This window comes from Papio anubis, chromosome 7 (assembly GCF_008728515.1).
Source record: "Papio anubis isolate 15944 chromosome 7, Panubis1.0, whole genome shotgun sequence".
Classification (NCBI taxonomy): domain Eukaryota; kingdom Metazoa; phylum Chordata; class Mammalia; order Primates; family Cercopithecidae; genus Papio; species Papio anubis.
In genome coordinates this window covers 112,223,009-112,250,354 of record NC_044982.1, presented here as the reverse complement: position 1 = coordinate 112,250,354, position 27,346 = coordinate 112,223,009, and the positions used below count along the sequence as shown (strand labels likewise).

The 27,346-nt window shown below is 37.3% G+C and overlaps 1 protein-coding gene across 20 annotated transcripts in view; it reads right to left on the bottom strand.

The window, feature by feature from the left end:
- Nucleotides 1–27,346, bottom strand: part of SCAPER (S-phase cyclin A associated protein in the ER) — a 553,621-nt gene that overhangs the window by 446,557 nt on the left and 79,718 nt on the right. For 19 of the 20 annotated variants that reach the window (XM_017960807.3, XM_021940762.2, XM_017960810.3 and 16 more), the window contains 2 exons: nucleotides 8,689–8,789; nucleotides 4,362–4,478 (listed from right to left, as the gene is read on the bottom strand). In XM_017960807.3, coding sequence (XP_017816296.1) covers nucleotides 4,362–4,478; nucleotides 8,689–8,789 — 218 coding nt within the window. Of the gene's footprint in view, nucleotides 1–4,361; nucleotides 4,479–8,688; nucleotides 8,790–12,559; nucleotides 12,682–27,346 lie in introns of those variants that run through there. The other variant, XM_021940765.2, reaches the window with a different exon arrangement.

Sequence of the window (27,346 nt, the reverse complement as noted above, 5' to 3'; positions counted from 1 at the left end):
GCGGTGGTGTGCACCTGTAACCCCAGCTACTCAAGAGACTGAGGCATGAGAATTGCTTGAGCCCAGGAGGCGGAGGTTGTAGTGAGCCAAGATTATGCCACTGCACTCCAGCCTGGGAGACAGAGTGAAACTCCAAAAAAAAAAAAGAAAAAGATATAAATATGCATTAATTTGTCAATCTTGATAAAGACACTACTAAAATACGCTTTTTCTTTGTGTACATTTCTTACATGATCCACAAGCCTGATGATGCCTCACTGACAACATCTAAATTTGGTTCCTTTAAAGTGGAGTGAAAATTCAGTGATGTCTATTACATAATTTAATGCACAATTCTCCTTAACCTTAATAATATTTTCCCCAAATTTGTATAGTTGTCCTGTCTACTCCTTATTTGACAGCAACTTTAGCAGTTCCCTTTATCAAAGTTTCCAAAAATTTATCTTAGTTTTCACAACAACAACTCTTTTTACACTCATATTTTAATGGTCTACTTAATATTTAAATTATGAGTTAAAATAATGAAAACAATTCACATAAGCCAAGTTTGGTAACTAACAACACATTTGAAGTAAATATATAACTCAACCAGCAGGAGCAGAAGTGAATAGATGTACAAAATGTAGCCTATGAGCCAAAATTGTTCCTCAAGCTGAAAGACACAGTGTGTTCTATAATGATAATGAAGACTGAATTAACCCAATGACACAGCTACGTGGAGATCAATATAAGAACTTTTACCACACATGAATTAAAGGCTTTGAGGGTTAAAATAAACCATACACTATACAGTACTCTGAACCATACACCAATGAAATGCATTACAGGGCAAGTATCCTTAAAATAGTGCTTGAATATATAAATATTTGTTTTCATTTGCATATCTTTTCCCTACTCCACTTTGGTTCAACTATTAAATGGTCCCAAAGCCCATCAACCTTTAAAGGCAATACTATCTAATAACAAAGGAACTTGAAAGCAAAAGTTAGATTCTATTAAATAAACACTTCATCAGCTTTTACCAAGTGCCATACAGTGCTAGGCACTTAGAGAGATACAGCAGTAATCTTGCCTCAAGGAAGGTCCTAGTGTAAGTACAAAAAAATAGACATTAAAAGAAAAAGTGTAAGACACTGCAAAAACAATAAAACTGTATCCAAGGTTGAGCAGTACAAGAGGTGAAAGCTATTAACTGTGACATGAAGTTAGGAGACAAAAAGCAGTCAAGAAAGGTCAGGTTTTAACAGAGAAAAGAAAATGTCAGTTTTAACAGAGAAAAGAAAACATCAAGCAAACTACTTACCAACCCTTCCATTAAACATCAGATGTTAACATTCACTCTAAAGAAGTAGAGTCCAAAACAACTTAGTCTTAAAAACAATTTTTTTGTTTGTGCAAAACAAATGTGACAATTGTTTAAAATAATACAACTACTAGAGGTTGAAATACCATTTGAGGCAAACAAAGAGCTGACCAAAAAACTTAAAAGGAAAAGCTCAAGAATGAGACATCCATGGGGGACTTTGAAAAGTTCTAGCAAATTCCTGAAAATCAAGAAGGTCACACACATATGCAGGTTGTGTGCATACCTACGAAATACTTGAGAGGACCCTAATCTCTCACCTATGACTGGCCTTGAGAATCTAAGAAAGGAGGAACTGACAAGCAAAGGCAGAGTTATAAACTGCCAGAGCATTCAAAGTATGTCCCAACAGACACACAGAACTAGGTGAGAACTAAGAGATTTATTGGCTCAAGGTATTTAAGGAAACCTCTGTCAAATCATTAGTTGATGTTGACAAAACATACTGCTGAATAGTTGCATACAACATACATCAACATACACTCATACTGTATGTACCCATGAAACAAAGTGTACAGACGTCACAGAATGAGTTAAGTGTAGCACTAAACTAACAGTAACAACAACAGTCACAGTTACAATCCTGGAGAGGGTAGCTATCTGATCTCCAAAGCTGTCACATTTTATCATTTAAAATGCTTACTTTTCAACCAAAAAAAAAAAAAAAATCAGAAGATGTGCCAATAAACAGGAAAGTATGGCCCATTCACAAGAAGAGCAGCAACAGGAAGCCCAGACACTGGACTTCCTACACAAAGACTTTAAATCAACTATTAACTACATTTAAAGAACATCAAAGTGGCCAGGCGCAGTAGCTTGTACCTGTAATCCCACCACGTTGGGAGCCCAAGAAGGATGGATCACTCGAGGCCAGGAATTCGAGACCAGCCTAGCCAACATGGCAAAACCCTGTCTCTACTAAAAATACAAAAATTAGCTGGGCATGGTGGCACGCGCCTATAATTCCAGCTACTCAGGAGGCTGAGGCACGAGAATCGTTTGAACCCAAGAAGTGAACGTTTCAGTGAGCCGAGATCATGTCACTCTACTCCAGCCTGGGCAACACAGTGAGACTACATCTCCAAAAAAAAAAAAAAAAAAACAAAGAAGAAGAAAAAGAAAAAGGAACAGATCCTCAAAGACCTAATGGGATAGCATCAAGAGTACAAACAAGTGTATAGTGGAATTTTCAAAGGAGAGAAGAGAGAGAAAGGGGCAGGAAAAAAAAAACATTTAAAGGAATAATGGGCAAAAACTCCCCAAATTTGATTGAAAACATTAAATACATATCAAGAGACTCAACACACTCCAAGTATGATAATCTCAGAAAGCCACACTTAGATATATCATAGTCAGAAGATCAAAAGCCAAAGACAGACAATCTTGAAAGAATCAAGAGAGAAGTGATGGATCACATTCAACGATTCTCAATAACAGCTGATTTCTCATAAGAAACTATAGCAGCCAGAAGGCAGTAAGGAAACATAAAGTGCTGAAAGAAAGGATTGTTAACCAAGAATTCTACATACTACAAAACTACCCTTCAAAAACTGAAAGATAAATTAAGACAGACACTGAGAAAATCTGTTACTAACAGACCTGCCCAACAAGAAATACTAAAGGGAGTCCAGGCTCAAACAAAAGGACAATAGATAGTAACTCGAATTCAAACGAAGAAATGAAGACTCCAGTAAAGGACTAGAAAAGAAAACCATACAGGTAACCACAAAAGACAATATAAATGTAGTTTTTCTTTGTAACTCTTTTCTTCTCCTATCTGATTAAAGAGATAACGGCATAAAACAGTAATTTTTAAACTGTGTTGAGCTTGTAATATATAAATAATGTAATTTGTATGACAATAACACACTGTATGACATATATTAATATATAGATCTATTGCAAAGGAAATTGTTAATTCATGTTATAAAATATTTGGCACAAAATATGTGAGTTTTAATCTTTGGATTACTATTTATGATTGAATATATTACATGTCCTAAAAGCTAAACTATAATCTCCTGGATTTTTTTTTTTTTTTTTTTTTTTTTGAGACAGAGTCTCACTCTGTTGGCCAGGCTGGAGTGCAGTGGCATGATCTTGGCTCACTTCAACCTCCACCCCCCTGCCCCCAAGCAGCTGGGATTACAGGCACGTACCATGACACCGCCTAATTTTTGTATTTTTAGTAGAGATGGGCTTTCGCCATTTTTGCCAGGCTGGTCTTGAACTCCTGACCTCAAGTGATCCTCCCACCTGGGCTTCCCAAAGTGCTGGGATTACAGGTGTTTTTACTTTTTATTTAGACAATTTCAAACATATCCACAATGCAGGAAGACAGGTCCCTTGGTAAACCCAGCTCTTCCCTCTCTGGCTTGCAATTTTCAGAAAAAATGTACCAAGAATGCAACATCTTGAAATAAGAAGGAACTGACCACAACAGCTCAGGCTTTGTCCTTATCCCCGTAGAAGAGGACATCCTGCAACCCTTGCACTCAGTAACCTAAGTGACATCGGTGTATAAAATCCAGAGCAGGGTGCTTTTGGGGTCTTTTGGCTGTGGTAATAAATGGAGCTCATACAAATGAAACTCCATTCCCCTAGTTAGCTTTCCTGAGTCCCGGGGGACTATCTTGCCATGGATCCTAGGCTTCTGTTGATTCTTGCTGTCTATCTATGAGTAACAACGTTGCTTTACCTGACTTGTGCAAGTCAGCATATGACTCACCAAACTCCTCCTCTGGCAACTGGGCTTATGCAAAATCTTCCATCAGCTCTAGGAACCTTAGCAGAAATTGATGAGATGTTTAGAATCCTCCCCTGGGATTGCTAACCAACACACAGTGTTCCCCTCCTAAGTGTCAGAACCTGTATACAGTATTCTGCGTAACATATACATGGATATTTTTATAATAGAATATCAGAATCATAATACTATAACTAAGAAAATAATTTACTGTAATGCAAGTCTTAGTAGTTTTTTCTACGTTCATCTCACCCAAAATTTAAGCTTCGTCGAGCATTTGATGTTACATTTATTCTATCTGTTGATGGACTTGGAATCACATGGCGTCCCGGAGACATCTTCTTTACTTCCCATGCCAATGATGTTGGTCTGCCAATTCAATATATAAACCAGATTAAATTAACAGAGAAAAGGGAGAAACAATCTTTTCTCTTAGTTGTTAGTGGGTGAAAAACTAATCCTACTTTTCAACAACAAAAAAAATCAGAACATGTGCAAATTTTCCCCTAGAGCATTGATTACCAGAAAGTTATCATACTACCAGTGAGAAATCATAGTTGATAAATGGTTCAGGATTTTCTATTGACTGCAGCACAGCAACACTACTCCAATTACCTCAAAAAGGTCATGGAGTTACAGGGATATGAGATACATTACTTATGATTTATAAGCTTCCACAAGCCCAGCTAAAAAAATATTTAAAAGGCAATGATACTACTACTTCAATCTACTTGTCTCTGATGTCCTGGAGAGTTTGTGAAACACGTATCAAAAGAAAGAATATGGTAAGGGTTAAATGAAGAGTAGGAAAATATAAAATGTCCTTCCTCTACCTCTTAATCACTCATGAGAGTAGGATTTCACTGCTCTTTGCTGGGAAAGCTAAGAAAGATTTCACTGCTCTTTGCTGGGAAAGCTAAGACATGTAACTTAACGTCTACTTCTCCTTCATTGGCCCCACAACCAACTGGCTTACAGGATGCATAATATGCCCTCAATCAGATCCCCATAACTCCCATGGGTATCCCTGTGTCTTACTCTCCATTTCCTTTCAATCTTGCCAACTGTTGATATCTGCTTTTAAAAATTTCACTGGCAAATGGTATTTCATTGTCTTTGTTTTCTAAATTATATGTTTATTATCATTACTAGTGAAACTGAACTTTTTAACCAATCATCTGAATTTCTTCATTTGGGATTCACATGTTGGTATCTTTCCCTCATTTTTTCCACTGGGATTGGCACCGTTTTCTGATTAATTTGAAATAGTTTACTACAACTCTTATGGCTACAAATCCATTGGCATTGGTGATACAACTATTTTGCCTTTAATTTTTCCTCTGTATTTGGAAACATTTGTTTTCTTCCTATTTAATCAGTGTATCAATATTTTTCTTTGTAATGTCTGCCTTTGTCTTACAAAGTCCTCATATGCAAAACAAATATATAAATATTTACCTCTATTTTTTCTTTAAACATATACAACTACAGTTTTTACATTTAAATCTCAAGGCTAGCCAAAATAAATTTGGATGCATGATTTGAAGAATGCAAGATGGATAATGCCATCTATAGAGCATTTTAAGACTGCTTTCCATATACAGGTGCTGTCTCATGAGGCAACGAATAGAAGTGCTGATAACTGGCAAAAGTAAAAGGGATGCTTCAGCCGGGCATGGTGGCCCATTCCTGTAATCCCAGAACTCCGGGAGGCCAAGGAGGACAGATCACTTGAGGTCAGGAGTTCGAGCCCAGCCTAGTCAACACGGTGAAACCCTGTGTCTACTAAAAATACAAAAATTAGCTGGGTGTGGTGGTGGGTGCCTGTAATCCCAGCTACTTGGGAAGCTGAGCCTTAAAAGTGGAAGGTGGAGGTTGCAGTGAGCCAAGATGGCATCACTGCACTCCAGCCTGGGTTACAGAGTAAGACTCTGTCTCCAAGGAAAAAAAAAAAAAGGATGCCTCAGGTATATTTTTGAACCACAGTGCCAAGAGAGGAATGGTAACCACTCTGTTAAGCTTGGGTTTGGCTTATGTATCTTTCCCAATACAATCCTCAAAACAGTCACTAATAGGTAATCGAATTTTGCAAGCACAAAAAGAATCTATTTTTTTAATGCATTGTTGATTACATTATAGACCTTCTTTGGATACAATAAACAAACTCAATCAAGTTAAATTTAAAAAATGAAAAGAAAAAGAAAATAAAGATTTATTGTAAGGATATAAACTGTACAAGGTCAAAGACATCCAAAAGTTGGGGGAGACTACAATTAGGGCTCGCAAGGATTAGGGCCAGTATAGGCTCTCAAAGGCCACATCATTTCTGTTTCTCTCTGTAAACCTATGCCCTTTTTTTTTCCCCAACCTGTTTTACTCTGCTTGTTGTCACAAGCGACAATATAACCACAAGTCCCAAATCAGCATGATGATCTCTTAGCTTGGCTCAACCCAGTGAAAGAATGAAACCCCAGATCCAATCACCTATTACCAAGGGTAAGGGTAAAATAGCTTAGTACAAACAAAGACATTTAGGCCTGACCCACCCAGGGACTGTGGATGAAGTAGGCACTAAAAAACTATCAAAAATTTTACTGTGAGAAACAAAAATGTTAAAAGGATCAACCTATCTTAGTTTCCCTAGATTTGGTTTCCTGGGAATCCAGCCCTTCTGGATTTCTGTCTTGGAATTCCTTTACCCTACTGGTTCTGCCTGCCTACTGTAGGGCTGACACATTACTATGAGACAAAAGATGCCTTTTTTACTGGATAGTTTCACCCACTAAGATTGAACCAAGATTAAATCCAAGGCAAAGAGGCAGGATAGGCCTATTCGCTCTGGAGGAGGGGGAAAAAAAGCAGCCTTGTAGCTCCATGTGACTTGGCAAGTTTACCAGAGTTTAGGAATTACTTAGATGTCTAAACTAAACTGCTATTTTGCCTTTGTACATAACCAAAATAATACTAAGTCCATCTGGTTATCTATCTCTGGAGTATCTAATACTCCTTACTGTTACTACCTTAATCTGAGTAGCCATTATCTCTAAACTACATTGCTGTATCTCAACCTTCCCACATGGCAGCCAAAATGATCTTTTAAAAACATAAATCTAATATGTCAATTCCCTACTTTAAAACCCTTTATTGGCTCAAAGTCAAATCTAAATCCCTTATTATTTCTACAGAGCTCTACACAATGTGGTCCTAGCCTAGCTCTGTAGGCTCATCTCATGCTACTCTCCCCTTGTTCTTTTCACTCCTGCCCTACTAAATTCCTTGATTACACTGTGCTCCCTTCCACTTCAAAGACATCACACATGCTGTTAGCATTATCTCGAATTACTCTTTTCTCTTTGTCTAACTCCTACTTAATAATTCTGTCCCAATTTAAATGTCACCTCCTCAGGTAAGCCTTCCTGGCTGGACTTAGTAAACTGGTTAAGGGTACTTTTTCTCATAGTCATAGAGAAAGCTGTATTTCTTCTTGATGACACTTGGCACATTTATACTTACTTAACATCAGTCTTTCCTATTAGAAATGCACTTAGTCCATCCAGGCTGCTACAACAAAATACCTTATGACTGGGTAATTTATAAACAACAATAAGAAATTTATTTCTCACAGTTCTGGATGCTGGGAAGTACAAAATCAAGGTGCCAGCAGATTGAATGTCTGATACGAACTCTGTTCCTTATAAAGATCATCTTTTAGCTGTGTCCTCACATGGTGGAGGCGTAACAGCTCCCACTTCTTTTATATGTCACTAATCCCATTCATTAATCCCATTCATGAGGGCTCCACCTTCCCGACTTAACTACCTCCTAAAGCCCCCACCTCTTAATACTATCACATTGGTGATTAAATTTCAACATATGAATTTTGGGAAGGCACATTCAGGCCATAGCACGTACTACATACTTCATGAGGGCAGGGACTGCATCTGTCCTCTTGACCACAAAGTCAGAGAGCTTGGCACACAGCACTCAGATACTATGTGGTGATTCCAAATGAATCTTTCTAAAGGAGCTCTGATCCTGTATTATTCCCCTAATCAAAAATCATCAATTTTCCTCATTGCCTAATACATTAAGAAGAAATACTGTATCTTTCCTTACTACCTGGACTTCGCACATGCCCTACACTTACACAGCTGTTTAAATGTATTCCCTTCACTGAAATGGCCAACCAGCTGGTAAAATCCATCCCATCCTTCAAACAGTTCGAGGTCCTCCTGAAATCTTCCCTGATCTATAATCCAAAATACATTTGTCCTTCTCTGAAGAACCATAATAGTCTTTTGCACTAAGTTCTATTTTTATCACACTCAGGCTATAGATTCCATGAGTAGTAAATGTGTCACATTCAACAAATCTCTGTACTGAATAAAGTGATAATACCCAATTAATACCCACTGATAAATATCCAATAAACATTTGTTATTTAATTGAATGAGAAATGCAGCACCTTTTAGACTTTTACAAGTTTCAAGTCAATATGAGGTTTACTTTATTGTCAGTTTCAATGATTGCTATTGAAACTGCTGGATGATAGGAATATTGAGACCAGAGAGCTCATTACCTGCTTTGAGCATCTGTCTTCTCTAGCTTTTCCTGAAGCTGAATCCAGTCAATCAATGCTTTGAAATCTCTTACATAGTTATCCAGCATCATTAGCACCTCCTAAAAGAAACAAACAAACAAAAAACATTAAATTCCACTCTGAGACTAAAACCTTTGAAGGAAAAAAAAGAGTGAACTTAAGAATTAGTAGTTTTTACATTATACTGTTCAATGAAAAAGCTGCATAAGTTACTGATATAGGTTTTTTTTTCATTCTGTTTGGTAAGATAATAAGAAATATAACAGGTTGAAAGTCTAAAGACCAAGAAATGATATTCATGTTCCTTCTCAAAACCTCCCCCAATAGCCATCCTTTCAACCTTTTTATTATGAACTTTAATATACAGAAAAGTACACTAAATATAAATCCAGCTGCACACTTGCAGTCCCAGTCACTCCAGAGGCTGAGGCAGGAGAATTGCTTAAGCCCAGGAGTTCAAGACCAGCCTGGGAAAGATAATAAGATGCCATCTTTAAAGAATAATAATAATATTAAAAATTAGCAATGTTTTTCAAGGTTTGACCATTTGGTAGCATATATCAGTACTTCATTTCTTTTTATGGCTGAATGACTGCATGAATATAGTATATCTGTTTATTCATTTATCAGTTAATATTTGGGTTGTTTCTACTTTTTGTTTATTATGAAAACTGCTGTTATAAAAATTTGTATCCAGGTTTTTCTGTGAACATGTTTTCAATTCTCTTGAGTATATACCTAGAAGTGGATTTGCTGAGTCATATGATAACTCTTAACTACCAAACTTTTTTCCACAGCTGCTGCATCATTTTACATTCCCAGCAGCAATTTATGAGAGTTCCATATTCTTCACATCCTTGCCAAAACTTGCTGCTTTCTGACTTTTTTATTCTAGTCATCCTAAATGAGTGTGAAGTGCTATCATTGGGAGTTATGTGCATTTCTCTGATGACTAATAACTTTGTGCTTTTCATGTACATTAGACATTTGTTTACCTTTTTTTTTTTTTTTTTTTGAGACGGAGTCTTGCTCTGTCACCCAGGCTGGAATGCAGTGGCGTGCTCTCTCAGCATCTCGGCTCCCTGCAACCTCCACCTCCCAGGTTCAAGCGATTCTCCTGCCTCAGCCTCCCAAGTAGCTGGGATTACAGACAGGTGCCACCACGCCTGGCTAATTTTTTGTATTTTTAGTAGAGATGGAGTTTCACTGTGTTAGCCAGGATGGTCTCAATCTCCTGACCTCGTGATCCACCTGCTTCAGCCTCCCAAAGTGCTGGGATTACAGGTGTGAGAGCCACTGCGCCCAGACGACATTTGTATATCTTAAAAGAAATGTCTATTCAAATCCTTTGCCCTTTTTTACTGAGTTATTTGTCCTTTTTATTGTTGAGCTGTAAAGTTCTTTATACATTCTAGATATTAGACCTTCATCAACCATATGGTTGACAAATATCTTGTCCCATTATGTGGGTAATTTTTCCATTTGATAGTATCTTTTGACACACAAAAGTTTTTAATTTTGATAAAGCTCAATTTATTTTTTCTCTGGCTTTGGGTGTCATAGTCCAAGGTCACAAAGATGTGTATGTTTTCTTCAAAGAGTGTTATACTTTCAGTTCTTACATTTAGGCTTTAAACTGTATTCAGTTAATTTTTGTATACAGTGTGAGGTAAAAATCCAAATTCGTTTGTTGCATACAGATATCCAGGTGTCCTAACACCATTGTTGAAAATACTATTCTTTCCCCCATCAAATGGTTCTGGCACTCATGTCAAAAATCAAATTCATACACAGATGTATGAATTTATTCCAAGGATTTAAAATCTATTTCATTGATCCATACATCTATCCTACTGCCAGTACCACAGAATTTGATTATTGTGGTTTTGTACTAAGTTTTAAATTCAGGGGGTCTAGGTCCTCAAACTTTGTTCTTTTTCAAGACTATTTTGGCTATCCTATATACTTGCATCCCCATATGAATTTAAGATCCACTTGTTCATTTCTGCCAAAAAGGGGGAAGGGAGCAATTGGAATGTTCATAGGTATTGCATTGAATCTGGGTATCACTTTGGGAAATACAGCCACCTTAACACTATGAAGTCTTCTGTTCATGAATTTTGAATATCTTTTCCTTTAATTAGGTTTCTCTTATTTCTTACAATGATTTTTCATAGTTTCTTTCAATTATATTTTATAGTTTGTGTGTACATCTTGTACTACTTTAGTTAAATTTATGCCTAAACATTTTATTGTTTTTGACGTTATTTTAATGTAACTGCTTTCTTAATTTCATTTTTGGATTGTTTATTCCCAGTGTATAAAAATACAACTGATTTTTGAGTGTCCATCTTGTATCCTGTAATTTTGCTAAATTTGTTTATTAGCTCTAATAATTGGGGGGCAGGTGTCTTTTAGAGTTCTTTATATATAGAATCATGTCATCTGCAAGTACAGTTTTACTTCTTCCTTTCCATCTAAATGTCTTCTATTATGTTTTCTTGTCTAATTGCCCTGCCCAGAACCTTTAGTACAATATTGAGTGTAAGTGGCAAGAAAAGACATCACTGTCTTGTTCCTGATCTTAGATGGGAAAGCTTTCAGTCTTTCACTATTAACCATGACATTAACTGTGGATTTTTCGTAGATACTCTTCATCAGATTAAGGAATTTCCCTATTGAATGTTTTTATCATGAAATGGTATTGGCTTTTGTCAAATGCCTTTTCTCCACCAACCGAGATAATCTGTGATCTTTTTCCATTCATTCTATTAATATATTCTATTATGTTTATTGATTTTCATATGCTCAACCACTCTTACCTTCCTGGACTAAATCCCACTGGGTCATGATGTTATAGACCTTTTCATGTACTGCTAGATTTGGTTTGCTATTACTTTGTTGAGAATTTTTATGTCTGTATTTGTAAAAAATATTGCTTAACTAACATTATTTTTAACTTCAGTGTTTAGAAGAATTCACTGGAAAAATCACTAAAGTTGGGAATTATTTGGGGTATGGGTATTTTTAATTATAAACTCAGTTAATAGTTACAAAGTGACAGGTTTTCAATTACTTATGTCCGTTTTTATTGTTTTTCTAAGAATTAATACTTTTTGTGTAAACTTTCATTGTACAAAAGGAATCCCAGTTCTCCCACTATATGTGGTCCAACTTCACAGATAGCATCCCAACTTCCACGAATCCAAACAGAGAATTTTAGACACCCAAATCACCTAGCTGACAGCAGAAGGGACTCAGTATTCTGAGTCTCCAGGGATCACAGAGAATAAAGAGGTGATTTTCAATGGGTGTGTGAGCACTTCCAGCAGCTACCTCCCTGGGTACAGGAAAGAGAAAACGGGCCAAAACTACTAACCCCCAGTTTCTCCACAGAAAGGGTTTGTCTGCACACTTTTCCAGCTGCAGCCTGAGGGTTTGGGCTTATAACTAGCCTGCATCTGGAAGCCAGTGGAGCAGGTAAACAATAGACCTCCAGAAGCCTCAAGGGGCTTATGGGTACCTCCTGCCCCTTCTCCCCTTCATCCCCACACCCACCCCCAGCCTTGCTCCAGCAATAAAACTAGGTCTGCAGATTTTCCCTGGAAGGAGTTTGCATGTACATGGCATGCCCCAACTTTTACAGCTCCCACCCAAAGGACTGGCTCCTAAATCACCTAGCCCTGGGAGTTGAGGCTCTGCATTTGTGAATCTCCCTAAACTACAAAGAGCAAAGAGCTGCTTTTTAAACAGGTAGCGTTCCAGCAGACAGCCTCCCAAGGTCAGCACTGAGCTAAAAAGCAAAAACTCCTGACTCCCAGTTTCTCCCTAAAGGAGACTGACTACATACCTTAAAGTCCTGACTTCTCCAGCTGCTACCTGTAGATCAGGCATTACTTAGCCTCCATCTGGGAACTGAAACTGCAGGAAATTAGCAGTCTTCTGGGACCACAAATATGCATGTGGGGACTATCCACAACTTCACCTGCTGGCATGCTCCAGAGATAAAGCCAAGTCTCCAGTTAACCTGCCTATCTCCAAGAGAAGATAGATTAGGCATCTGTCAGGCCCCTGGGAGCAACAAAGTACAAAGCAATGGGTCAAATGACTGTGCAGTCTGAACAAGAATATGGCATCACTGCAGATCCTCTCCCCAGCTTAAACAAAATGAGAGAAAAACTCCAGCTCCTAGCTACTCCCTGAGAAACGAGAAACTGGAACACACATTTAATACCCCCAACTTTTCCAGCTGGATCTTGAGAGATGGATTTCTAACTTGCTTGTCTCAGGATACTAACAGGACTTGGCATACCCTAATCTGGAGGCCACTAAGAACAAAGACTGCAGTTTAGATCAGCACAAAGGTTTGAGAGGCACCTAGAATAACTACCTGAACTGACAGGTAAGATCCATCTCCTACCCAAGGCCAGTATGACAAGACTAGGAAAGGCAGTTGCCTTACCTAATGCACAGAAGCAAACACTAAGCGTCAAAGAAAATGAAGAAACAGGTATATAAGTTCCAAATAAAAGAGTAAGATAAACCTCCAGAAACTGATCCTAATTAACTGCCAATATGTGACTTATCACATAGAGAACTCAAAAGAACAGTCATAAAGAAGTTCATCAAGGTCTGAAGGAGTAATGCATAAAACTAGCTAAAAATTTCTGCCAAGGGACAGAAAATACAAAAAGTACCAAACAAATCATATAGCTGAAGAATATAATACTCAACTGAAAATTTTAATATAAGGGTTAAACGGCAGACTAGATTAAGCAGAAGAATAATCAGGAACTCTAAGACAGGTCATCAGAAATCATTTAAGATGAGGAACAAAAGGAAAAAATGAAAAAGAGTAAAGAAAGCCAAAGGGACTTACAGAGCAGCATCAAGCAGAACTAAATATGCATTATTGGAATTAGAAAAGAAGAAGAGAAAGTGACAGAAGGCTTATTCAAAGTAATGATGGTTGAAAACTTCCCAAACCTGGGAGAGGAACTAGAAATCAAAATCCAGAAAGCCCAAGTAACAAACTAGATGAATCCAGAGATATCTACACTGAGACACATTATAATCAAATTGTCAAAAGTTAAAGGCAAAGACAGAATTATGAAAGCAGTAAAACAAAAGTTACTTATTACACATAGAGGCCCCCATAACACTATCAGTAGATTTTTAGCAGAAACTTTGCAACCCATAAAGGCTGAAATGATAAATTCAAAGCACTGAACAAAAAAGAAAGTGTCAACCAAAAAAATTATACCCAGAAAATCTGTCCTTCAAAAATAAATTAGTGATAAAGACTTTCAAAGACCAAAAAAAGCTGAGGGAGTTAATCACTACTATACCGGATTTACGAGAAAAGCTAAAAAGGTTGTTCACATTGAAATAAAAAGAAACTAAACGCCAATATGAAAGCATAAGTAAGAAATTCACTGGAAAACGAAATATATAAAGAATAAAAGAACATTTTATGACTATAACAGTGGTGGGCATATCAATTATAATCCTATTATAAAAGATAAGAGATAAAAGTATTAAAAATATTTATGGAGGGGCAGACCAAGATGGCCGAATAGGAACAGCTTCAGTCTCCAGCTCCCAGCGCAAGCGACACAGAAGACAGGTGATTTCTGCATTTTCAACTGAGGTACTGGGTTCAGCTCACTAGGGAGTGCCAGACAATCAGTGCTGGTCAGCTGCTGCAGCCCGACCAAGGAGAGCTGAAGCAGGGCGAGGCATCGCCTCACCTGGGAAGTGCAAGGGGGAAGGGAATCCCTTTTCCTAGCCAGGGGAACTGAGACACACAACACCTGGAAAATCGGGTAACTCCCACCCCAATACTGCGCTTTACCAAGGGTCTTACCAAATGGGCACACTAGGAGATTATATCCTACACCTGGCCGGGAGGGAACCACGCCCACAGAGCCTCCCTCACTGCTAGCACAGCAGTCTGCAATCTAACCTCAAGGCAGCAGCGAGGCAGGGGGAGGGGCGCCCACCATCGCTGAGGCTTAAGTAGGTAAACAAAGCCAACAGGAAGCTCGAACTGGTGGAGCCCACCACAGCTCAAGGAAGCCTGCCTGTCGCTGTAGACTCCACCTCTGGGTGGAGTCTGACAGCTGTCTGACAGCTTTGAAGAGAGCAGTGGATCTCCCAGCACGGAGGTTGAGATCTGAGAACGGACAGATTGCCTGCTCAAGTGGGTCCCTGACCCCTGAGTAGCCTAACTGGGAGACATCCCCGACTAGGTGCAGACCAACACCTCACACCTCACACGGTGGGGTATACCCCTGAGAGGAAGCTTCCAAAGCAAGAATCAGACAGCAGCACTCGCTGTTCAGCAATATTTTGTCTTCTGCAGCTCTGCTGCTGATACGCAGGCAAACAGGGTCTGGAGTGGACCTCAAGCAATCTCCAACAGACCTACAGCTGAGGGTCCTGACTGTTAGAAGGAAAACTTACAAACAGGAAGGACACCCACACCAAAACCCCATCAGTATATCACCATCATCAAAGATCAGAGGCAGATAAAACCACAAAGATGGGGAAAAAGCAGGGCAAAAAAGCTGGAATTTGAAAAACTAAGAGCGCATCTCCCCCTCCAAAGGAACGCAGCTCATCGCCAGCAATGGATCAAAGCTGAACGGAGAATGACTTTGACAAGATGAGAGAAGAAGGCTTCAGTCCATCAAACTTCTCAGCGCTAAAGGAGGAATTACGTACCCAGCGCAAAGAAACTAAAAATCTTGAAAAAAGAGTGGAAGAATTGATAACCAGAATAATTAATGCAGAGAAGGCCATAAACGAACTGACAGAAGTGAAAACCATGACACGAGAAATACGTGACAAATGCACAAGCTTCAGTAACCGACTCGATCAACTGGAAGAAAGAGTATCAGCGATTGAGGATCAAATGAATGAAAGAAAGCGAGAAGAGAAATCTAAAGAAAAAAGAAAAAGAAATGAACAAAGCCTGCAAGAAGTATGGGATTATGTAAAAAGACCAAATCTACGTCTGATTGGGGTGCCTGAAAGTGAGGGGGAAAATGGAACCAAGTTGGAAAACACTCTTCAGGATATCATCCAGAACTTCCCCAACCTAGTAGGGCAGGCCAACATTCAAATTCAGGAAATACAGAGAACGCCACAAAGATACTCCTCGAGAAGAGCAACTTCAAGACACATAATTGTCAGATTCACCAAAGTTGAAATGAAGGAAAAAATCTTAAGGGCAGCCAGAGAGAAAGGTCGGGTTACCCACAAAGGGAAGCCCATCAGACTAACAGCAGATCTCTCGGCAGAAACTCTCCAAGCCAGAAGAGAGTGGGGGCCAATATTCAACATTCTTAAAGAAAAGAATTTTAAACCCAGAATTTCATATCCAGCCAAACTAAGTTTCATAAGTGAAGGAGAAATAAAATCCTTTACAGATAAGCAAATGCTTAGAGATTTTGTCACCACCAGCCCTGCCTTACAAGAGACCCTGAAGGAAGCACTAAACATGGAAAGGAAGAACCGGTACCAGCCATCGCAAAAACATGCCAAAATGTAAAGATCATCGAGGCTAGGAAGAAACTGCATCAACTAACGAGCAAAATAACCAGTTAATATCATAATGGCAGGATCAAGTTCACACATAACAATATTAACCTTAAATGTAAATGGACTAAATGCTCCAATTAAAAGACACAGACTGGCAAACTGGATAAAGAGTCAAGACCCATCAGTGTGCTGTATTCAGGAGACCCATCTGACATGCAGAGACACACATAGGCTCAAAATAAAGGGATGGAGGAAGATCTACCAAGCAAATGGAGAACAAAAAAAAGCAGGGGTTTGCAATACTAGTGTCTGATAAAACAGACTTTAAACCATCAAAGATCAAAAGAGACAAAGAAGGCCATTATATAATGGTAAAGGGATCAATTCAACAAGAAGAGCTAACTATCCTAAATATATATGCACCCAATACAGGAGCACCCAGATTCATACAGCAAGTCCTTAGAAACTTACAAAGAGACTTAGACTCCCACTCAATAATAATGGGAGACTTTAACACCCCACTGTCAATATTAGACAGATCAACAAGACAGAAAGCTAACAAGGATATCCAGGAATTGAAATCAGCTCCGCACCAAGCAGACCTAATAGACATCTACAGAACTCTCCACGCCAAATCAACAGAATATACATTCTTCTCAGCACCACATCACACTTATTCCAAAACTGACCACATAGTTGGAAGTAAAGCACTCCTCAGCAAACATAAAAGAACAGAAATGATAACAAACTGTTTCTTAGACCTCAGTGCAATCAAACTAGAACTCAGGATTAAGAAACTCACTCAAAACCACTCAACTACATGGAAACTGAACAACCTGCTCCTGAATGACTACCGGGTAGATAATGAAATGAAGGCAGAAATAAAAATGTTCTTTGAAACCAATGAGAACAAAGACACAAAATACCAGAATCTCTGGGACACATTTAAAGCAGTGTGTAAAGGGAAATTTATACCACTAAATGCCCACAAGAGAAAACTGGAAAGATCTAAAATCTGCACCCTGACATCACAATTAAAAGAACTAGAGAAGCAAGAGCAAACACATTCGAAAGCTAGCAGAAGGCAAGAAATAACTAAGATCAGAGCAGAAGTGAAGGAGAGAGAGACACACAAAAAACCCTTCAAAAAATCAATGAATCTAGGAGCTGGTTTTTTTAGAATGTCAACAAAATTGATAGACCGCTAGCAAGACTAATAAAGAAGAAAAGAGAGAAGAATCAAATAGACACAATAAAAAAATGATAAAGGGGATATCACCACAGACCCCACAGAAATACAAGCTACCATCAGAGAATACTATAACCACCTCTATGCAAATAAACTAGAAAATCTAGAAGAAATGGATAAATTCACGGACACATACACTCTCCAAAGACTAAACAAGGAAGAAGTTGAATCCCTGAATAGACCAATAACAGGCTCTGAAATTGAGGCAATAATTAATAGCCTACCAACCAAAAAAAGTCCAGGACCAGACAGATTTACAGCCGAATTCTATCAGAGGTACAAGGAGGAGTTGGTACCGTTCCTTCTGAAACTATTCCAATCAACAGAAAAAAACGGAATCCTCCCTAACTCATTTTATGAGGCCAGCATCATCCTGATACCAAAGCCTGACAGAGACACAACAAAAAAAGAGAATTTTGAACCAATATCCCTGATGAACATCGATGCAAAAATCCTCAGTAAAATACTGGCAAACTGTATCCAGCAGCCCATCAAAAAGCTTATCCACCCAAATCAGCTTCATCCCTGGGATGCAAGGCTGGTTCAACATACGCAAATCAATAAACATAATCCAGCATATAAACAGAACCAAAGATAAAAACCACATGATTATCTCAATAGATGCAGAAAGGGCCTTAGACAAAATTCAACGGCACTTCATGCTAAAAACTCTCAATAAATTCGGTACTGATGGAACGTATCTCAAAATAATAAGAGCTATTTATGACAAATCCACAGCCAAGATCATACTGAATGGGCAAAAACTGGAAGCGTTCCCTTTGAAAACTGGCACAAGACAGGGATGCCCTCTCTCACTGCTCCTATTCAACACAGTGTTGGAAGTTCTGGCCAGGGCAATCAGGCAGGAGAAAAAAATAAAGGGTATTCAGTTAGGAAAAGAAGAAGTCAAATTGTCCCTGTTTGCAGATGACATGATTGTATATTTAGAAAACTCCATCATCTCAGCCCAAAATCTCCTTAAGCTGATAAGAAACTTCAGCAAAGTCTCAGGATACAAAATCAATGTGCAAAAATCACAAGCATTCTTATACACCAATAACAGACAAACAGAGAGCCAAATCATGAGTGAACTCCCATTCACAATTGCTTCAGATAGAATACAATACCTAGGAATCCAACTTACAAGGGATGTGAAGGACCTCTTCAAGGAGAACTACAAACCACTGCTCAACAAAATAAAAGAAGACACAAACAAATGGAAGAACGTTCCATGCTTATGGACAGAAAGAATCAATATCGTGAAAATGGCCATACTGCCCAAGGTAATTTGTAGATTTAATGCCATTCCCATTAAGCTACCAATGACTTTCTTCACAGAATTGGAATAAACTACTTTAAAGTCCATATGGAACCAAAAAAGAGCCTGCATTGCCAAGACTATCCTAATCAAAAAGAATAAAGCTGGAGGCATCACGCTACCTGACTTCAAACTATACTACAAGGCTACAGTAACCAAAACAGCATGGTACTGGTACCAAAACAGAGATATAGACCAAAGAAACAGAACAGAGCCCTAAGAAATAATACCACACATCTATAACATCTGATCTTTGACAAACCTGACAAAAACAAGAAATGGGGAAAGGATTCCCTATTTAATAAATGGTGCTGGGAAAACTGGCTAGCCATAAAAAAGGATGAGTTTGTGTCCTTTGTAGGGACATGGATGAAGGTGGAAACCATCATTCTCAGCAAACTATCACAAGAACAGAAAACCAAACACCGCATGTTCTCAGTCATAGGTGGGAATTGAACAATGAGAACACTTGGACACAGGAAGGGGAATATCCCACACCAGGGCCTATCATAGGGTAGAGGTCGGGGGGAGGGATAGCATTAGGAGATATACCTAATGTAAATGACGAGTTAATGGGTACAGTACCCCCACATGGCACATATATATACATGTAACAAACCTGCACGTTGTGCACATGTACCCTAGAACTTAAAGTGTAATAGAAAAAATTTTTAAAAATAAATTAAATTAAAAATATATATATTTTACATAAGCATCCTGGTAACCACAAAGAAAATGCCTAAACAAGTTACACAAAAGAAAGAGGAAGGAATCAAAATCTAGCAATACAAAAAAAAAAACACACACACACACAAAAGAAGAGAACAAGTGAGAAAAAGGACAAAAATATCGTAAGACAAACACAAAACAGTTAATTAAAATGTAGTAATAAATCCTTATCAATAACTATTTTAAATGTAAACAAACTAAACTCCCTGATAAAAAAGATACAGTGTGACTGAATGGTTACAAAACAAGCTATATGCTATCTACAAGAAGCCCCTTAAGATTCAAAAACACAAAGAGACAAAGTGAAAAAGATGGAAAAAGATATTGTAAGCAAATGGAAACCAAAAGAAAGTAGAAATGGCTAAATTATCAAAGTAGAATGTAAGGAAAAAACTGTCTCCAGAGAAATGAAGGTCCTTACATAACAATAAAAGGGTCAATTCAACAGGAAGACACAACAATTTTAAGTATATTTGCACCTAACATCAAAGCACTTAATAAAGCACATACTGATGGATCTGAAAGAAGAAATTGACTGCAATTCAATAATAGAAGACTTCAGTGTCTCACTTCCAATAATAGATAGAATTTACCAAAAAAAATCAAAAAGGACCACCACAAACCAAATAAACTTAACAAACATAGAATTAGCAGTAAAATACACATTTTTCTCACGTGCACACAGAACATTCTTCAGGACAGATCGCAAAACAAGTTAGGTCGCAAAAAAGTCTTAACAAATTAAAATCATACCAAGTATGTCTTCCAACCACAACTGAATAAAACTAGAAATCAATAATAGCAAGGAAAAAAAAGGCAGTGAGGAGTCACAGAAATATGGAAATTAAATGAGACACTCTTGAACCACTGGGGCAAAAAAGAAACCAAAAGAAAATTTTTAAAATATCTTAAAAATAGATAAAAAGAGAACTTACAAAAACATGTGATGCAGCAAAGCAGTATAAAAAGGAGGTTTGTAGCTATAAGTACCTATATTGAAGAAGAAGAAATATCTCAAATAAATAACCTAACTTTACAACTCAAGAAATTAGGATAAAAACAAACTAAACCCAAAGTTAGCAGAAGGAAGAAAATAATAAAGATAACAATAGAAATAAAGCAAATATAGAAAAACATCAATAGCCAGGCATGGTGGCTCATGCCTGTAATCCTAACACTTTGGGAGCCCGAGGCAGGCAGATCACTTGAGGTCAGAAGTTCAAGACCAACCTGGCCAATATGGTGAAACCATGTCTCTATTAAAAATACAAAAATTAGCCAGACGTGGTGGTAGGTACCTGTAAACCCAGCTACTCAGGAGGCTGAGGTGGGCGAATCACTTGAATCTGGGAGGCAGAAGTTGCAGTGAGCCAAGATTGTGCACCCCAGCCTGGGTAACAAAGCAAGACTCCGTCTCAAGAAAAAAATACAAAAAACAAAAATTAGCTGGACATGGTGCCATGCACCTGTAATTCCAGCTATTTGGGAGGCTGAGCACGAGAATCACTTGAACCTAGGAGGCAGAGGTTGCAGTGAGCCACGACTGTGCCACTGCACTCCAGCCTGGGTGATGGAGTGAGACTCTGTCAAAAAAAAAAAAAAAAAGAAAGAAAGAAAGAAAAGGAAAAGAAAGAAAGAACGAAAAACATCAATAAAACAAAGAGTTGGTTGTATTTTTTAAAATGGCAAAACCTTAGGGTGAAAAAAAAGAGATGACTCATCAGAAATGTAAAAAGGGACATTACAACAGATGCCTTGAAAATATAAAAGATCATAAGAGTTGATTATGAACAATTGTATACCAATACATATATAACCTAAAGGAAATGGATATGTTCCTAGAAACATACAACATGCGGAAGTTCAATTAAGAAGAAACAGAAAGCCTAAACATGCCAGTAACAAAATGACTGAAATAGTAATCAAAAACTTCCCAATGAAGAAAAGTCCAAAACCAGGTATCTTCAGGGCCGAATTCTACCAAACATTCAAAAAAATTAGTATCAATCCTTCTTAAATACTTCCAGGAAAAAAAAAAAAGTTAAGGGAAGAGTTTCAGTTTCATACCTGAGATCAATTTCATCCTGATATCAAAGTCAGAAAAAGATAACACAAAAAGTGATGAATATACATGCAAAACTTCTCAATACTAGGGAACCAAATTCAACAATACATCAAAAAGATAATATACCATAACCAAATGAGATTAATCCCTGAGCTGCAAGGATGGTTCAACACATGCAAATCAATCAATGAGATACAACACATTAGCATGATGATAGGCAAGAAAGCATATAATCATCTCAAAAGACGCAGAAAAAGCATCTGGCAGAGTTCAATATCCTTTCACCTAAAAAAAAAACTCAATAAAATAGGTATAGAAGGAAATTTCCTCAATATAGTAGAAGTCATATATGAAAAACGAACAGCTAACATCATAATCAACAGTGATCAATATCAACATGATAAACACTTTTCATCTAAGATCTAGTACCAGGCAAGGATACCCACTCTGCCACTTCTAGTCAATGTAGTACTGAAAGTACTAGCAAGAGCAATCAGACAAAAAAAAAAAAGAAACAAACAAAAGGCATTCAAGTCAGAAATAATGAAGTAAAATTATCCATGGTTGCAGATGAATTGATTTTATATGCAGGAAAATGCTACAGGTGTCACACACACCTGTAGCAGAACTTCTAAATGAAAAGTAGCAGGATACAAAAATCAACATTCAAAAACTCTGCTGCATTTCTTTACATCAACAACAATCTATGTTAAAAATAAATTTTCAAAATCCTGTTTATAATAGCATCAAAAGAATCAAATACTTAGGAATAAATATAATATAACCAAGGAAGTGAAAGATCTGTACACTGAAAACTACACCACATTGATTAAAGAAACTGAAGATGCAAATAAACAGAAAGCTATTCCTTGTTTATGGGTTGTAAAAATTAATACTTTTAAAACATTCATACTGTCTGGGTGCAGTCACTCACATCTGTAATCCTAGCACTTTGGGAGGCCGAGGCAGGCAGATTACTTGAGGTCAGGAGTTCGAGATCGGCCTGGCCAACATGGTGAAACCCCGTCTCTACTAAAAATACAAAAATTAGCTGGGCGTGGTGCCGGGCGCCTATAATCCTAAATACCCGGGAGGCTGAGGCAGGAGAATCATTTCATCCCGGGAGGTGGAGGCTGAAGTGAGCTGAGATCACGCCACTGCACTCCAGCCTGGGCGACAGGGTGAGACTCCATCACACAAAAAAATAAAGAAAAAAGAAAAAATAATTCATACTATCCAAAGTGACATGCTCAATGCAATCACTACCAAATTGTACTGGCATTTTTCACAGAAATAGAAAAAACAATGCTAAAATTTATATGGAACTACAAAAATCTTTAAATAGCCAAAGCAATGTGGAGAGAGAAAAATTAAATTGGAGGCATCACATTTCCTGACTGTAAATTATACTACAAACCAACAGTAATCTAAACTGTAATGACAGGCATACAGACATGAAGACCAACAGAACAATGAAACATAACAGAAAGCCCGGAAATAAACCCAAGTATATATGGTCAACTAATTTTCAACAAGGCCACCAAGAAAACACAATGAGAAAAGGATAAACTCTTCAATAGTGTTGGGAAAACTGAATAACCACATGTAAAAGAAGGAAACTAGACCCTTATCTTACACCATACACAACAACAAACTCAAAATGGATTAAAGACATAAACATGAGACCTGAAACTATAAAACTTCTAGAAGAAAACAAAAGGAAAAGTTCCTTATTAGTGACCTCAAAAATATTTTTTTTGGTATCACACCAAAAACTCATGCAACAAAAGCAAAAATATCCAAGTGAGACTACATCAAAATGAAAACTTTACTACAAATAAAAAGAAAACATTTAACAGAATGAAAAAGCAGGCTACAGATTGAGAAAAATATTTGCAAACCCTGTATATGAAAGGGGTTAATATCCAAACTATAAAAGGAACTCACACAATTCAGTAATAAGAAATAACTGATTTAAAAATGGCCAAAGAACCTGAAGAAGCTTTTTTCCAAAGAAAACATAAAAATGGCTAACAAGCATAAGAAAAAGTGCTCAACGTCAATAATCATCATGGAAATGCAAATTAAAACCACAATAAGATACCACCTCACATCTGTTAAAACAGCTATTATCAAAAAGATAAGAGATAACAACTGTTGGCCAGGGTATGAAGAAAACCCTTGTACACTATTTGTGGAAATGTAAACTGCTACAACCATTATGGAAAACAGTATGAAAGTTTCTCAAAAAATTAAAAATACAACTACCATATGACCCAAAAATCCCTCTTCTGAGTATATATCCAAAGAAAATGAAATCAGCACCTCATACAGACATCTGCACTCCTATATTTATTTGCAGCATTATTCACAACAGCCAAGATATGGAAACAACCTTAAGTGTCCATCAATGGATAAATGTGTAAAGAAACTGTGGTGTATATATACACACACACACATACAGTCAAGCATCACTTAACAACAGAGATTTACTGAGAAATGCATCATTAGGCAATTTCATCATTGTGCGACCATCAGAGTGTACTTACAAAAACCTGAATGGTATAGCCTACTACACACCTAAGTTATATGGTATGCCCTACTGCTCCTAGGCTACAAACCTGTAGAGCAGGAACCTGACCCGCACAACAGGAGGTGAGCAGTGGGCCAGTAAGCATTACCACCTGAGCTCCACTTCCTGTCAGATTAGGAGCAGCATTAGATTCTCACAGGAGTACAAACCCTATTGTGAGCTGCACATTTGAAGGATCTAGGTTGAGTGCTTCTTATGACAGTCTTATGCCTGATCATCTGAGGTGGACGAGTTTCTTCCTGAAACTATCCCTACCACACAGATCTCAGTCCGTTGAAACACTGTCTTCCACAAAACCGGTCTCTGTTGCCAAAAAGGTTGGGGACTACTGCTATACAGCATGTTACTATACTGAATACCACAGGAAAGAGTAACACAATGTTAAGTATTTGTGCATCTAAACACAGAAAATGTACAGTAAAAATATGTTGTAAAATATTTTTTAAATGATACACCTGTAGCATTTACCATGAATGGAGTTTACAGGACTGAAAGTTGCTCTGGGTAAGGGAGGGTGAGGGAGGAAGTAAAAGAGAGAATGGTGAGTAAAGGCCTAGGACATTACTGCACACTGCTTAGACTTCATAAACTATACATTTAGACTATACAAAATCCATACAAAAATTTTCTGTCTTCCTAATAAATTAACCTTAGCTTACTACAATCTTTTTACTTTATAAACCTTTTAGTATTTTTTAAACTCTGACATTTGTAATAACACTTAGCATAAAACACATACACATTGTACAATTGTACAAAAACATCTTTATAAGCTCCTTCTATAAGCTTTTTTCTATCTAACATTTTTTTCCTTTTTAACCTTTTTTGTTAAAAATGAAGACACAAACACACACATTAGCCTAGGCCTACACAGGATCAGGATCTTCCACCTCCGCATATTGTCCCACTGCAAGGTCTTCAAGAGCAAGAAAATAACATGTATGGAGCCATCGTCTCCTGATGACAATGGTTTATCCTGGAATACCACCTAAGGACCTATCAAAGGCTGTTTTACAGTTAACTTTCTTTTTGTAAGTAGAAGGAATACATTCTAAAATAACAATAAATAGTATAAAAATACATAAGCCAGTAACATAATTTATTATCATCAAGTACTGTGTACTGTACACAACCGTATGCACTATACTTGCATGCAACTGGTAGCATGATAGGGTTGTTTCTATCAGCATCATCACAAACACTGAGTAATATATTGTGCTGCAACATTAAGACAGCCATATCACTAGGTGACAAGAATCTTTCAGGTCCATTATAATCTTACGAAACCACCATTGTATATGTGGTCAGCTGTTGACTGAAACACTGTTATGCAGCACATGACTGTACAATGAAATATTATTTCACCTTTAAAAAGGAGATCCTGACATTTGCAACAATATGAATAAACCTCGAGGACATCGAGGACATCGTGCTAAGTGAAATAAGCCAGACCTAGAAAGAAAAATAGTGTATGATCTCATTTATACATATATATATAATCTAAACAAAGTCAAATACGTAGAAAGAGAGGGATGATCAGTGGGTGGTTAACAAAGTCAGAGGGAGGAAGGAAATAGGGAGATGTAGATTAAAGGATAAAAACTTCTAATTAGGTAGGATGAACAGGTCTACAAATCTAATATACAGCATGAGGGCACTAGTTAATAATAATGTATTGTATACTAAAAATTCACTAAAAGAGTAGTTTTGGTACTCTTACCACACACAAAAAGGTAACTCTGTGAGGTGATAGATATGTTCATTTGCTAGACTGCATTAATCATTTCACTACATATATGTATGTTAAAACATGTTATAAATCTCAAATATATATAACAAATATATATGTAAATAAACAGAGTACCATTTACATTAACACCCCAAAATATGAAATACTTAGGTATAAATCTAACAAAATACGTATAAGATCTATATTAGGAAAACAACAAAACTCTGATTAAAAAATTTAAAAACTAAATAAATGGAAAGATAATCCATGGACAGGATGACTCAATATTGTCAAAATGTCAGTCACTTATTTCACACCTGATTTATAAATTCAATGCAATCTCGATCAAAATCCCAGCAAGTTAAGCTGATTCTAAAGTTTATATGCAGAAGCAAAAGACTCAGTAGACCAATACAATTTTGAAGAGCAAAGCTGGTAGACTAACACTACCCAATGTCAAGATATACTAAAAAGCTACAGTAATCAAGTGGGTGGTACTAGGATAAAACACCAATAGGTCAATGGAACAAAACAAAGAGCTCAGAAATAGACCCACATAAATACAATCAGCTGATCTTTGACTAAAGTACAAAGGCTAGAATAAATGGGACATCACATGCAAAAAATAATGAATCTACACACAGACCTTACAACTTCACAAAAATTAACTCAAATTGGATCCTAAACCTAAATGTAAAATACAAAACTATACAACTCCTAAAGTATAACTCACAGGGAAAAAACCTAGATGGTCTTGGATGCAATAATGAATTGTTAGATACAACACCAAAGGCACAATCCATGAATGAAAAAATTGATAAGCTGGACTCCATTAAAATCAAAAACTTCTGCTCTGTAAAAGACAATATTGAGAGAATAAGACAAGCCACAGACAGGGAGAAAATATTTGCAAAAGACATATAAGAGACACTGTTATCCAAAACATACAAAAAAACTCTTAAAACTCAACAATAAGAATCTTATTAAATAATAAGCCAAAGTCCTTAACAGACACTTCACCAAAGAAGATATACAAATGGAAAAAAAACATATGAAAACATGCTCCACATCATAAGTCATCAGGGAAATGCAGATTAAAATAACAATTAGATATTATTACACTCCTATTAGCATGACCAAAATCCAGAAAACTGACAACAGCAAATGCTGACAAGGATGTAGAGCAACGGGAACACTCTTTTATTGCAGTGGGAATGCATAATGGTACAGCTACTTTGGAAGACAGTCTGGCAGTTTCTTACAAAACTAAACCTTCTCTTACCATGTGATCCAGCAACTGCACTCCTAGTAAATACCCAAAGGCATTTAAAAACTTACATCCACACAAAAAGCTGCACACAGATGTGTACAGCAACTTTATTCATAATTGACAAAACTTGGAGGCCACC